We start from the raw sequence: 15,653 nt of genomic DNA, 5'->3' as shown, positions 1-15,653 counted from the left end.
GCTAGACCGCACCCTGGCTGGGATTATTTAGGGAAAGTGGTCCTGCCTTTAGCAGGGGGTTGGACTAGATGACCTCATGAGGTCCCTTCCAACCTTTTGATTCTATGATTGCTAGTGATATAGATATATAGCTTTTTACCCTTGCACTATCTGTCTGTGTAAAATATTGTGTGGTGAGATATTTATGATATTCCAGTATCATTAAATAAATGGTTTTTATGGTTACAAAATGTCTGTTGTTTGTATGCAAAGTCAAAGAACAGTAAGATGGAAAAAACCCACATACTATGGAGAAATGAATGACCTTGAAAAATTTCTTGCCATAAAATGTAGATCTTAGAAAGTTTAATGGTATTTTTTAACAGAATTTAAATTGAAGAAAGAAGAGGAAATCAACAATATTAGAATGCATTATGAGAAGAATCTTCAGACTGAAAGAACTCTTAAAACACAGGTATTAATTTTTAGACATTTTAATATGAGCATGTTGACTTCATTATGACAAACCAGAAAAATAGCTGTCAAATTTTAATGAATTACTCTTTGTGTGATTACTTCTCAGTACTGTAGCTAAATGAAATTTGTATTAGTGATGATCTATAAATCTTAACTTTGTATTAGTGTAATATATAGCTAAAAGCATAGGTTCTGATCCTGTAAACTTTTCACTTGATTAAGGAATGTTCAAGACAGTAAGGGTTTGTAGGATCAGACCCACAGACGACAACATATTAATAGGAGCTTTTTTGTAGCCAGTGCATTCACTTCTATAATTAATTATGTTCTGGGAAATCTACCCTTTTTTAAACATGTTCTCTGCTCATTTTTTAAAAAAATCTATTCCAAAATTGGAAATGTTACATTTTACTTCTTATTTCTACTTTTTTGTACTGAAATGTATGTATTTTAGCAGTCAGTTTGACAGCTGCAGTAACAAGGGGATAGAAAGGCAGAGAGTTCTATATGCATGTCTTAAATATGATGTCATGCTGAAATATAACGTGGACTTCTGTAACCCAAGAGAAACGTCTGTGTTCTTTACAAAAACTTGTGTATATAGCATCTCTCGTAATTCATGTGCTTTTTTTGTACAGGCTGTGAACAAATTGGCTGAGATAATGAATCGGAAAGATTTTAAAATAGACAGAAAGAAAGCTAATGTACAAGATTTGAGGAAAAAAGAAAAAGAAAACCGAAAGCTACAACTGGAGCTTAATCAAGAAAAAGAGAAATACAATCAGATGGTAGTGAAATACCAGAAGGAGCTTAATGAAATGCAAGCGGTAAAACCTTTTCCTTTTTCGTGGTAGTCTGTAATCCAGTCCAAAGGGAAAGATAGTGCAGACATTATCTTCCTTAAAAGTAACAGATATGAACCGGATATATAGGCACATTTTTTCCTGTCCAAACACTGATTACGTTTTCTAATACAGCAGAATTTACTTTATAGACCTATTTCATTGTGACAGTTGCCAAAGAACAAATCTGATGCCATGCATTTGACTGACTGAACAGTGGAAAAAAATGATATAAATAATATAGTTTATGTTTCGCAAAATAATTGGCAATAGTTTACAGATATCATTTGGTATTTTCTAGTATAAAATTCCCCGTATGTGGTCTTCAGCTTGCTTTATTACAAATTAAAGAAATTATTATTGCTCTAATTTAGTCTTTAAATGGCTTGATTTAATATTTGGTGATATTCTTTTTAAGAAAAACATTGATTAATGAAATTAATCAGACTATTTCCTAGTTTAATGTATTCCCACAAATCCTTGATAACTGGGCTGATTGCTTAATTAGCATATTATAATTTCAAACAGAAGCCCAAATCAATTCAGATAATTCTATTATTGTAATACAATATTAAAAGATTCCAAATGAATAGTAATGTTACCAAATTAATCAATAGATTTACTGAAAGCTTGTAATCTATCATCATTCATTCTTCATTTTTTCAATACCTTATTTTGTTTCCATGTTGTTTTTGGATCATATGCTTACTGTGGATATGTAAATACAGCAACTAGCAGAAGAGTCAACATATAGGAATGAGCTTCAGATGCAGCTGGATAGTAGAGAGAGTGATATAGAACAATTGCGTAGTAAACTTTTGGACCTTCAGCAAGGAATGGACTCTACCAGTGTTGCCAGCCTCCAGCCAGATGAAACTGATGGAAACCTTACAGGTAAGAGAATTATGCATTTGGACAACTTGTCTTTTATATATACACTTAGTCTTAGACATTGTTGGCCATTACCTTTTAAAATGGCTTCGCCCTTACCTTTTTTTGCATCCCCCTCCTTTATTTTAACTATTGTTTTTTAAAATAAAATTGCTTTTTTCTTTTGTTGAAGTCCTAAATGCAGGATAATAGTGTTAGCTTTTTATGTTGGAGGCCAGGTAGGGATTTCATATCTTGGCTAGCTTTGTCTAGAGGACTTTCTTCATTTCATCTGAAATCAATCTTTCCAGGTTAGAGCCATCACTTCCATTCAGTGGAAGAGACCATCTTTACAGCTGTCATTATTGTTGCTGCACTGTGTGAATATAATGGATGTGATATGTGTTGTAAATGAGGAATCTCAAATCTTTTTATAGTGTAGACCGTATTGTAATGCAAAATTGCCTTATGGACCACCTCCCGTATAGTTCACATAGCATCGTTGTGGCAGTGACAAAAATTGCCTCCCTGGAAGGTTAATGTTAGGAAAATATTTAATGCATTTTTAGTTATATGTTGTTGTTCAGTAGATGAAAACAGAGAGAGAGCATCATGTTACTAACCATCTCTTTGCAGACCATGAGCATATAGTTTATGGACTGTAGTTTGAGAACTGCTGATGCAGATACTGTTTACTTTTTGTGGTGCTGCAAGAGTATAACCCAATCTCTGTTATGCCAGCACACTAGATTTATTTTTGCTACAGAACAACATTCAAAAATAATATGCTGTGCTGCAAAATGCCCATAAGGTAAAGTTATTTTCTATATACAGTGATATAATTTTCCTTGTGAAATTAGTAATAAATATGCTTGTCATGTGACTTTAAAATCTGAGTACACAGCAGCAAAATAAATCTAAATATCTGTACATAAGGCTAGGACCTATGTCATCAAGAGCATTTTAGACAAGGGATTTTGGTTTACACATGACCATACAACCTCAATGGATGAGTAATGTAAAAGAAACATTTTAGGCATGTCTCTTTTCATATTGATGCACTTTCCGCTGCCTAGATCTTCACACTGCAGTTTTTCCAAACATCTTTAAATGGTTGAAATCTTGAATTTCAGGTATGTAACAATCATTAGTGAATGCTTCTAGAGAGTGGCCTCCCTCCCCTTTGCATTGGTGTCATGTTTTCCCTTAGTTAATATTTTTTATTTTATTTTAATGTTGATTTTAAATTATATACCTTTTCTAAAATGTGTTTTTAGTCAGTTAATGGTGTGTCAAAACCTTCACAACTGCTGCACTGCGTAATAAGTCTTCTGGTTTCTAGCACAAATCAGACTGTAAAATAGTCAGACATTTTAAAACGTAAAGGCTGTATGTCTGCTGTATTTGTTCCAGGAACATCCTCCGGATATTGGTATATTTGATGTTAAACCCCTCTCAAATCTCTTGGTGGTGACTCCTACAGTCATCCTATCCATGTAGAAATACGTCTCCCCATGTGTCAGATTCTAGGAACTCTCCTGTTATTTCAAAACTGTCAGTAATATCCAGGTCTTTTTCAGGTAGCTTTATTCCTTCATGGCACTTCTTAATGCATTCTATTTACTAAGGTATTGAAAAGGGATCGGAGACCTTCAGCTGGCAGCTTTCCTCATGTTACTAACTGGCATGGAGTCCTATGTTCAACAGTATTTCCTATATGAAAATAATCTCCATTGAACCTGCCTGCCTAATTTCTGAGCTCTTATTTGAAATCATAACATTTTTCTGAAATTGGTCAACATATTAGAAGTCTTAAGTTGCCTAGGAAGGGCAATATTGAACTATCTAGTTCTAATTATATCCAGTCCTAAACTACCAAAAGTACTCAATAATTAGCTCTAACCATGTACACACTTGTGTTTCATCTACTCCAAACCAGGGAGGTTCCCCACCAGATTCCCCACAAGAAAGGTTCTGAAGGGCTTTAACTTGATCTTATTTATGTTGATAAAATCACGAAGATAAAATTGTGGCAGTACTGAACCACAAAACCTGGAGAGATTGTGAAAGTTAAAACTACAACTGGGTTAAAAAAAAAGAATTAGGTAAATTTGTGGATTGTGGGTCCATCAATGGCTATTAGCCAAGATTGTCAGTGATGCAACCCCACGTTCCTAGCTTCAGACTGCCAGATACTGGGACTGGACAACTCGATAATTGCCCTGTTCCATTCATTTCCTTTAAAGCATCTGATATCAGAAGATAGGATACTGGGCTAGATGGATAATTGGTCTGACCCAATATGGCATTCTTATGTTTTTATGTAAAGCACTCAACAAATGCCCCTAAAAAGGGGAAATCCTGCCTTCAGCCTTAGCAGTATGCAACCAGGAATACCTTTTAACTTCTGTAGTGTTGACTTGACAGAGGCCTTTCTGCATATTCTAGTCAGGTCCACCCATCAAATGTTTCTGAAGTTTACACTGGCTTCAGTAGCCTACCAGTAAAGAGCACTGCCATTCAGCCTTTCAGCCACCCCCGAGTCTTTATAGAAGTGCTAGTGACCATTGTTGCCACACTTCACTACCCAGGGATCCACTTTGTTCCTGGATGTTGCATTTATATGAGATGTCAATTTATTCAGGACATAAAGGGTTGTGTAGATAACTGTTCTAACTCTCTCTATGAACATGTATTTGTGATAAACCAACAAAAGAGTGACCAAACACTGTCCTAGAATATAATCCAGAAATTCCTGCCTGGGGAGTAGTGATAGACTCAGCTAATGACATTATATACCTCTCCCAAGAAAAACTGAACGTATTTAACTGTAATTTCTAAAATCTGAAACTGCAGACAAACCACAATCTGAATACTTCTAAATATCCTTGGATTGATGGTTTTGCATATTGGTGTGCCTATCCCAGGGTTGCTGGATCATGAAGCACTGAGAGGATGTATCCCAGCAAAATACCCCATGAGAGTACAAAATACACTGGAATTTAAAGTGATAATACCTCAGCTGGTTAGCATACTCATTTTAACCAACAAATCAAGACAGATTCTTGAAGGGCTTTCTGCTGCAGGTTTGTCTAGAGCAGTATTCACATAAAAAGATGGAAGCACTTGTTAGCTTAGGGACAGTGGTCCTTGGAAGAAAGGCAAAGCAACATATACTTTCTGAAATTGAGGACAGTCTGCCTTGCACTTGTTCCCTCAGTTAGTCTTTCAACAGGAACATCTTACCCTTGTGTTTAAAAATAAAAAATAAAAAAATTGACCACAATGTCCTACCTCATTTGACAAGGAAGGATTAAAGGGACATGGTTGCACCAGGCAGGCTTGTTTCTGTTCAGATTGGCAGAAACATGTTCTATCATTCAGCGCCAGGCACCTGTAGGGTGTCCTTAATATGAAGGCAGACTGTCTCAGCAGAACTATGAGATGACTATTCCACATTGGCCCAGACATCGCATATTTTCTGAATTGCTACTTCAGGATAACACCAGATATTTCTGTCCTGGATCAAATGTTTGTGAAGTGACTAGACCTGCATTAACAATTGTGTTGGTTAAGTTAACTGGCAATCAGTTAAATCAAATTAAAACAGGACTATAAATGAAAGTCTAAAGAAACCCATGTGACCCCATCACTGTCTCTGAGAGAAAATGCATACTCCTGCAAGAGCCCATTAGATAGGAATCTTGAGCCTTCTAGAAAAGCCAGACATTGAGGAACACATATCTTCATTGCAAGGCACTTCTTTGTAGCTTGAAAACCATTCCCTATACAAATGTATTTTGCACACTGGAACAGATCTGTCAGAGGGTGCACAGAAAAGAACATCAACCAATTCAGAGCAAGATTGTAAATATCCCAGTCTTTCTCTGGTTACTTTGGCAAGGAACTCAGGCCACATGCTGAAACAGAAGCCTTTGTAATTTGCTCACAATCAGTATCCTTATTGGGCACAACCTCAGTGTCACTCTTCTTCAAATCAGTTGGAAATAGCAGGTCTTTCAGACTTTTCAAATTCCCTTTAAAGAGCCTTTACTTGTCCTTTCTTTGAACTACTTCAGTCACTATAATTCATCTTCATGACAGCTATTACTCTGTTTTGCAGCTGAGGATTGAACCTCTAACTTTTTTTACATTTTCAGAAATTACACCAATTTTAGTGATACTCATTCTTGCTTAATTGGGAATACCACAGGAACAATATATTTCAAAACAGAAGAAACTTCTTAAGTGTGATTGCTGTAGAGATATATTCTCTGCTAGGAAGTTATTGAATGTTGAGTCAGAGAACAAACAAGTTTTTTTGGAGGATTTTTAAAATATATGTGTATATATTTAAAGATGTGAGAAACAGAGATTTGGGAATTTCCTTGGCTTTTACATGCAAATAAATTTCTGATTGCAAAAGAGTAATGCTGGCATGCACTTGTGCCTATCTGAATTTCAAGATTTAATGACTCTGCATTCTTCCAAGTGGTTTGGAGAACATTTGTAGAGTGTGGAGAAGAGAATCAAAGAGAATTCCAATGACTGATACTTAACCCAGTTTTAAGTGATTACATAATATTGTATTTAATGTAGGCATTAATGCAAGAAATGTTACCATTTCACTAGAATAAAGCATGCAAAATAATTTTTCTTTTTGTAAGATTAGGGTGGCAAAACTCTTCCTAATTTTAGTCAACAAAATATGTGAACCTTGTTTGGAAAAATATGTGGGTGTATTTTCACAGCAGTGGCTAAATCTCACTGACTGCTTTCCAGCATTATCCCTACAGTGGTAGTGTTTGTTGGAGAAATATACAGATAGAAAGTTGTAACTAATTTGTTTAGCTGATGTTCTTGGGATATTGAAATGCTGTTAGCCTTATTTTAATCAGATTCATTGGTATGGCTGAATGATTAATTTATACATAGATGTTACTGTTCTCAGATAACTTTTTTAAAAACTACTTTTTATACTACTTGTTTTCCTTTTATAAAACTATGCTTAAGTAATTATAAAATAGATATTCCATGTTGAATATCCATCATTTTAACTCATTTTAAAGCAAGACAATGTTTCACTACTATCAGTTTCATACATATTTTTTAAAATCCATCCCAAACAATAAAAATAAATTTAGAACATCAGATAGCTAGTTTTCTATAGTGATAGCCAAAATGTGTCGTCAAAATGTTAAGTGCCAGTGTGGGAAACCTCAGTTCTTTTATCACTGTTCAAAATGATGATTTGTTCTTTCGGTAACTATATTTTGGGAAAATACATTATCAAAATACTCGTCAGAAAATTGTCCTTTTGAAAAACAAATAAAATGCTTGTCTCTTATTCTTTGTGTCTAGTTGATTCTTCCTGCATTCCTTATTTATTTATCTTCTATTCTTATCTTCTGTGAGTAATGGAACACTTGCGTACCTTTGCTTGTTTTCTTGTGCGCTTTCTCTGTTTGTAAATTGTGGCTCTGGTTTGTTTCACTTGCAGCATCTTTCTGCTAAATATTTTCATATAGCCACTCTGAAAGTTAAACGATATTTACATTGAGAATCTTTTAATTATCTTCCATTTAAGTTGCAGCACATTTTTCAAACCAAAGCATCATGTCTGACTTTTTTTAAATACAGTGTTAGATATTAGCCTTATGGAAAACAGCTTGATATTTTTTCTGCAATAGCTGTGTGGACGTAAAATGTTAGTTTGTGATGAAGCATGACATATAAATGCTTATATCCTTGTTTTGTTTAGCTATTCTTTTAATTCCTGCTTTGCTGATCTATTGGGTAATTGCCTATTGCCGCATGAAGTCAAGTGTGCTTTGTTATATTATTTTGTTCTGTTATAATATATTAAGACTGTTTAATTTCCATGTGTTTTAAAACAGAGTCAAGAATTGAGGGTTGGCTTTCAATACCAAACAAAGGAAATATAAAACGACATGGCTGGAAAAAGCAGGTATGGAAGGATTCCCCTCATCCCCACCCTGCCATTCCCGAATAGAGTTCTTTAAGCATATGTCAATATTAATATTAACTGTGCAAAAAAATTGAGTAATTTAGTATATACGTATTACATTATTGCAGGAAGACCACAGACAACCTCAAAATTCAGGGTTCCATCTGATGTCTAGAATTATGCAGTAAAAGATTTTTCAAGTAGGACTAAGTCTGGTTTGTGGATTTTCTGGTGGTTGTTTTTTTTTTGTTTTTTTTTGTTTTTTTTTCAAACTGCAATATTAGGATTTTTTTCATGGCAACTAAGCATTGCCAGCAATGTGAAGATGTTTTACAATGCTTTCTGCAGAGGAATAACTGTCATATTTGGTCTAAGTATGATTATATAATTGGCAATAAAACAAATTAAGGACTAAATATTCCTCCCCATCTCCTTTCTGAGTTCACAGAAGACACTTTACAGGTGAAAGTAGCTGTAAAGGGGGTCCATACCCATTGTGTAATAAGGGCCTAATCTAATACCCTTAGAAAATTTCCATTTACTTAAGTAGGCTTTGGATTAGTGTCTAACTGCTCATTGCATCTCTCCATAGCAGTATTAAAGAAGGTTAGGAGAGTGGCAAGTAGATCCAAAATTATGCAGATACCCAGACCTAAACTTTTTATTTAAAGGAGTTTGGAAGGATTATATTTTTATTGGTAAATATCAATAAATATGGATTTCACTGTGCACACACAAACATGAGAAAATATTTCCATCGATAATAACAGAAGTGTATACTTAGGCAAAAAATTCTGACTGAGAACTTTCAAGTTTGATTTAAGGATGTTTACTTCATATATTTTGACATGTGATGTTTACAGTTTGTGTTTTAACAGTTATCATGCTTTAACTTTTTCAGTCTCAATGTCTACTGTCATTAAATAATTGTCTGACTCCTCCCCACATTGTCTGACCTTCCCATAATTTCCTGCAACAAAAATTTAAATTGATAAAAAAAAATAAAGATATCAATTTATTTTTAAGAATTTAAAAATTATCTGTCAAAATAATTTTAAAAAAGATCTAATTCTGCCAAGTCTAGTTAAGACTAATGCAGGGACTATTCTATATTCAGTTGTCAAGCTGGAGGGGGTTTCTTCCATGAAACTGTCCTAGGTCCTGTGCACAAAAATCCCATTTCTTGTTTGAGTGAATGTCTATATGTTTTCCACTATTGGGAAATGTTATGGTAGTGCAACTGGACCAGTGGAAACCCCTTGGAGCAGTTTGTGCATCCTTTGCATCCCCCAGCACCAAACAGTCTGGAGTGAAGTCTATAATGGGGCGTGTGAGGTGTTTGAACCGGATTATTTCCTTCCAGCCACGATAGTGTGCAGAACAGAAACCTTGGCTGGGTATTTAAACAGCATTACAGAAATTTAATTTCTTAATGCCGTGAGTTAGTAGTTTTTAGTGTGTTGTGTTAGAAATGTTAGGTAATTCTCAAACCCTATATGACTCTTTGTGCCTGCCATAAATTTGCAGATATGTAATGATGGATCCTATCATAAAAGGAATGGGGCTTAAGAGATGTATTTCTTGCCCAGCTGGTTTCAGAGTTCCATACTTGGTGTCTGGCTTGCTTGAGGGAAGGTCATGAGCCCACTAGATGCTCCGTCTGCAAGCTCTTCACCCTATTGGCGAAGAAGGAGCACTAGAACTGGCTCAAGGTGATCCTTATTCAAGCGGTTGTGACAACTAAATTGTGCATGCTCAAGATTTCTGGAACTCTGTGTTCTTTACAGGTCTCCCAGAGGCCTTCAGCTACTAGTCCTTCCTTCTCCAGGAGCAAAAAGGTCTAGCCAGACTGCTATTCAGGAAATGACCTCTGGGGGCAACTTTCCCCAAGGAAGCACTCTTGGATCTGCCTTTGACTCCACCCTCTGATCTTTATCTCTGTGTCGACTGCTCTCCTCTTTCACCCACCTTGGGAAACATCAAAAGTATCCAGGAGATGTAGGGCTTGGACTGGAGCATGAAACAATATCTTGGGTCCATCAGGATAGAGGATTATGCTGATCAGGTTCCCCAGTCCCCTCCTGGTTGGATTTTTATTGAGGATACTGGCATGTTTTCAAGGTACCAGTATGAATAATGGGTCCTGTGATGATGTCCCCCTTCCCCTAGCCTCCAACCTATCTGTATATGGGGTGAGACAGGGGAGGTAATGATTTTCTAGTATTTTACAAGGATCCTTCTTGTTGGGGCATTGTTAAAAAAGCTCTTCCTGGGCATCAGTGCTGAAAGCTTTGTACCCATTGCCGCTTCTGGACCCACTAGATCAGTCTCTCATGTGGATCACAAATAGCTGTCTTAATATGAGCTGGATGCAGCCATAGATATCACCGCTATGAATCCAGCTTTGGATCCCAGTGCTCAGACTTCTTCAACCTCCCTATACAAGAATGTTGGAGCCTCTTTCACATCTTCTCCAGAGAACTTTTGTCAGTTTCAGGAGTTGGTGGTGAGAATGGCTATCACTCTGAACACATCTGCAGTGGCATTTCAGAAAATCGCACATCTGGCGAAAGGGCAAAAGTGACCTTTTCCATGTTGGATGGTTAATTGCAAACAGACATGGGTATTTGGATTAATCCAGCATCTGGGCCTGTTTCTGAAAAGGCTGATATAACTTTTGAATGTTTCATGTTCTCCAGTACCCACCTCACTCCAAATTCTCTTTGTGTCCACAGTTATGGAACGACCTATGGGTAGCCGAGTTCATTCACCCCATCAGACAAAGAGGGCAAGAAGCTAGACAGTATTGTTTGGAAAGGTCTTTCATTGGCCACATTAAGCAGTCAGCGGCAATCTACTAATCTGTCATGTCCTGCTACCAATACTTCTTGTGGGACAAGATGACTGTCTTCACCCAGACTTTTGTCAGATGCTGCTTCCAAGGAAGTCCCAATGGCTAGTACAAACAGTACAAGTGGCTGAGAGAGTCTGATTTATCCTCAGAGTTTGAGCCCAGCTGAAGATTGTCCTATTCAAAGGGAGGCAAAATTATCTATTCATCTGAAGAGATATCGTATCAGTAGGACCCTTAACAAGAGAAGCAGAAGAAAATTATAGCTTTAAAGTGACAAAAAGGTGTTCTGCCATTTACTTTTCTCCATTATCATCCCTGAGACCTCAAATTTGATGGGGTGCCCAAAAGCCTAGAACCAATCTTAACCATGTTTTCTGGTTCCCTTCCCCATTTGAAGACCACTTAGCACTTTTTCACATAACAAACTGCAAAATCACCATGGATATTTGGATTTTGGAAGTCATGCAATCCAATTATGCAAACCAGTTTCATTCCATGCTACCTCTCCAAGCCCCATCCTCATCCTTCTTCAAAGATCCTTTACACAGTCTCCTGTTGACCTGGCAGTGTGGCCTTCCTGAAATTCAGTGTGATGTGTTCTGGTAGAGTCCAAAGGGAAAGGGTTTTACTCCAGATATTTCCTGATCCCAAAGGAAGACTGAGGTCTTTGACCTATTCTGGATCTCAAGAAGTTGAATTCTTTCATGTGAAAATTCAGATATAGTACCTTTACCTTGACTTCCATTATCTCGTCTCTATCCTTTCAAGATTGGTTTAGTCTCTCTGTCTAAGGCACCTATTTTCACATTAGTATGAAGCCTTCTCATGGGAAGTGTCTGCACTTTGCTGTCAGACAAGACCACTACCAATACGGGCCCTCCCTTTTGGCCTCCCTATAGCTCCTTGATTCTTCATTAAGTGTGTGTCTGCTGTGGCATCTGACCTGTAGAGATGATCATTCACCTTCTCCCTTTGTCTCAATGACTGGCTGCTCAGGGTGCCGCCTCCAGGAGTTCTCATAGGGTATGTCTACACAGCAACTAGACGCATAGCTGGAATATGCCAGCCGACTTGGGCTCAAGGGACTCGGGCTGCAGAGCTGTTTCACTGATGTGTAGATGTCTGGACTCAGGCTAGAGCCCAGTCTCTTGGACCCTGCAAGGTAGGCACAGGTCAGCTGCAGGTTTTTCTTTGCTGTGTAGACAAATCCATAGAAACTATACAAACTACTTCAGGAGTTGGTTACCTTGTCAACTAGAAGAAGTCTTTCACTTCTTCTGCTCAATGAATTACTTCTAATGACTTCAGTCCTAGATTTGGTGTACAGAAAGGCATTTTCTCTCCAAAGACAGTGCAGGAATAATAGGGTGTTATTTTAAGTAATTAAAATAAATATAGGATGACCTCAGGAATTGTTAATTATTTCATTTTTTTCTTTTACATAGGCTATTTTGTCTGCATTGAAGTTTTGAGAGAGAAACCAGTCTATCTTTTATAAATGTATTAAAATATTAAGCAAGTAGTTATAAAAACAAATATGTGATTAGACAAAATGTCATGAACTAATTTAACTTTGTTTTCCTGACCTAATTTACGGTAATAAAATGCACTAGTCACAGTTATGTTGTAATTGAAATATAATCAATACATCAATAGTTCAGTTATCTGGCTCACCAGTTACTACAATAAATAGCAATGTCTCCTTCTTTCTGGCAATCTTACACAGATATAAAATGGTTTCTAGAATCCCATGCATATAGCAGTTATAAAATGACACTGGTTTAACTTAGAGATCTTATTATTTAGATAACAGACTTAGGGGTGTAGTGACTCCTTTGGGGAACAGTTAATGACACAGAGAGTGTGGGGGAGACACGCAACATTCAGTCACTCATACTAGAGTGTTAGAATGATTCCACCATCCTCAAATTGCTGTACAGAAAGATTGTCACACCATCTTCTCAAAGTTTTTAGCTCACAGGATTGGTCTTAATTCGGATCTAAGCTAATATTTGCCAGTATTTTTATCAATGTTAGGGGAGACATTAAATATTAAGGCAGACCTTATTACATATAGGCAGGGAAACTTGATCTCTTTTATCTCTCAGTTGTAGACGTTAGGTTTGGCTTAGCTGACGGTCAGTCTTTCACCTCTTCCTTGGATGGTCAGTCCCGGGAAAAGAGCAGGATGCAACTTTGGATGTGGTGGTTGTTGTGAGAGAGAACCCCCAACCCCTTGGATCTGCTTGGATCTGTTCTAAGGATCAGTGTCCCTTTACGCCAGCTCAGGGGATAGCCGAATATCTTCTAAGGCCAATTAGGTGTTATAGCCTGGTAGCCATAATTTGATGTGAGCCAGTGGCCTGGTATCTTGATCTTGAAATCACGGTGAAGATTTCAGGTTAGTGTGGATGTGTCTTGCACCAATTAGTTGATGATAGCAAATAGCTGCATCTCAAAAGCAGGAAGCAAGAAGGTACCATGTGGTAAGGAGCTGGTAGGCAAACTTCCACTTATGCCCAAGACATAAATGTCTTAATTGTTATAATTTAGGACTTGTCAGCATTCACATACCCATTCTTTCCCTTACATCTTCATGACAGTAAGTTAATTACGATACTGGGGAAGTAGGTGCAGAATTTAGGGAAATGGATGACCTTACCCTAACAACTTTGTCTAGAAGCCAGAAAGCTGCTTTGAGCATTTCTTAGTAATGCTACCTTTCATTTAACATTTGGCCAACTAAAGTTACTCAGATCTAAGTCCCAGTGTGGCCTATGTTCCCTACAACAGGTACCTCAAGGTCTACATGATATAGAGTACTTGAACGATAACTCGTCCCAGTCAGTAATAATCTTCCTTGTGCTAATGGGCTTAATGGTCTCAGCAATTTACCAATCTCTATTTGCATGACTGAGAATGAGACACCTTTCTAACATTGGTTGGCAAGACACAATATCCCACATGCTAGACAAGTTCCTGTTGCTGACATAACGCAAAGATATGCTTCGTATTCCATTAGTGGAATCAGAGACAACGAACAATTCATTCACCCTTTAGCTCCATCAGTAGGGAATGTTTCAGATACTGTCACTCTTTGGGCACTCGCTGCCAGTGCTTCAGAATCCATGGCTACTGGAATCTGGGAAGGACTCTGGAGCTGTGGGTGACTTACTGAACTCTCAAGTAGTTTCTTCTTTGGATTCAAGGACATGTAGTACAGTAGCCACTGACAATTTCATGGCAATGTGCTATGTTAACGAGCAAGAAAAGATCCACTCCTGAAAACTTTGCAGGGAGACAGTGACCCTCTGGGAATGTGGCTCTCCATCTGGCAGGGAAGGACAGTACCCTTGCAGATTAACATAGCTGAAATCAGTAGGACTCCAGAGAAGTCAGTGATGCAATGAATATCCCTTCAGTAGAGGCATCCAGAAATAGATTTGTTTGCCACCAGATGTCAGAGGTTCTGCTCCAGCACAGGTATGGACCCTTGGTCCATTATGAATGGTTTTTCTAGTAAATTCGAGGGGATGAGTCTCCTCCATGCCTTTCACTCTGTTTACGTACCAGGAGTATTACAAAACATCTGGCAGGACAAGGTCAAGGTTATTCTCATTGCCCCAGTGTAGACCAGACTCCAGTGGTATTTGGATCTTCAGACACTGCAGGTTACACACCTATTTTTACTATTTACACCAGATCTTTTGACACAACAGAGAGGGCAGATCCATCAAAGACACTCCATCTGGATTCAAAGGTAATCCATCTAGCAGCCTGGATGTTTGACTCCAGTTGTTTCAAAGCTTTGTTGTTCAACCAGAGTATGTGAGGTGCTGGATCTCCAGAAAGCTGTCAGCCCTTTCCTTCGATTACCTTTGTGGGCTGTGACAAGTAGTGTAGCTCCATCCTTGGCACTTTTCCTTTTTTTTTCTGGAATATTTACTGTACCTCAAGTGCTGGGATTGTCACTTTCTTCAGTCAAGGAACATCAGGAAGTCATTTCTCTTTATCAGCTAAGTCTCTGTTCAGTTGCTTTTGGTGAAGAGGTTTCTCAGAATTCAGATAAACATCTTTTCTCCAGAGAAAGACCCTGTCTCTACCTAGAATCTCAATTTATTTCTTGTAAGACATATGCAGTGTCTTTCCAAACCCATGAAAGAATGTTCCCTGTTTCTCTCTGTTAAAACAGCTTTCATTATAGCCATAATAGGAGAGTTAATGGGCTACATATTCTTGAAAATAGGGATACAGTTTTGTCACAGTGGTCACACAAATTGTCAATTTGAATAAAGTCAGTGAATCTTGGAAATGGTAGTAAAAACACATTTGAGATGGTCCCCAAGAGTTTGTGGCCTGGCACATGGGGTAGCAGCATCACTCGTGTGTGGCTCATCCATCCTGATGGAGATGAAGGGGCATATGGACCGAACCTGAATTGTGCTGCAACCCCATGCACCAGAACATTGTGCCTGGATCTGGGTCTAGCACTGTGGGACAGGAGCCTCCAGTGCGGGGTGAATGTGAAGTAGAATCACCCTACTGTCTGTGACTTAATGCTTTTTTTCCCCACACTCCTGCCATGACATTTGCTAAAAATTTCCATGTCAAAATCATAACTTTACTTATAGACAATCCTTCCTTTATGGTTTTTGATAAGAAT

General features: G+C 37.7%; 1 protein-coding gene across 7 annotated transcripts in view; it reads left to right on the top strand.

Moving 5' to 3' along the window:
* ROCK1 (Rho associated coiled-coil containing protein kinase 1) overlaps positions 1-15,653 on the top strand; it is a 178,094-nt gene that overhangs the window by 144,672 nt on the left and 17,769 nt on the right. For all 7 annotated transcript variants that reach the window (XM_075062959.1, XM_075062956.1, XM_075062961.1 and 4 more), the window contains 4 exons: positions 366-454; positions 1,095-1,283; positions 2,027-2,192; positions 8,066-8,136. In XM_075062959.1, the coding sequence (XP_074919060.1) occupies positions 366-454; positions 1,095-1,283; positions 2,027-2,192; positions 8,066-8,136 (515 nt within the window). The remainder of the gene's footprint in view (positions 1-365; positions 455-1,094; positions 1,284-2,026; positions 2,193-8,065; positions 8,137-15,653) is intronic.

Source organism: Chelonoidis abingdonii, chromosome 2, assembly GCF_003597395.2.
Source record: "Chelonoidis abingdonii isolate Lonesome George chromosome 2, CheloAbing_2.0, whole genome shotgun sequence".
Lineage (NCBI taxonomy): Eukaryota > Metazoa > Chordata > Testudines > Testudinidae > Chelonoidis > Chelonoidis abingdonii.
The sequence above is the reverse complement of the archived record's forward strand: the minus strand, read 5'-3'. Positions and strand labels throughout refer to the sequence as shown.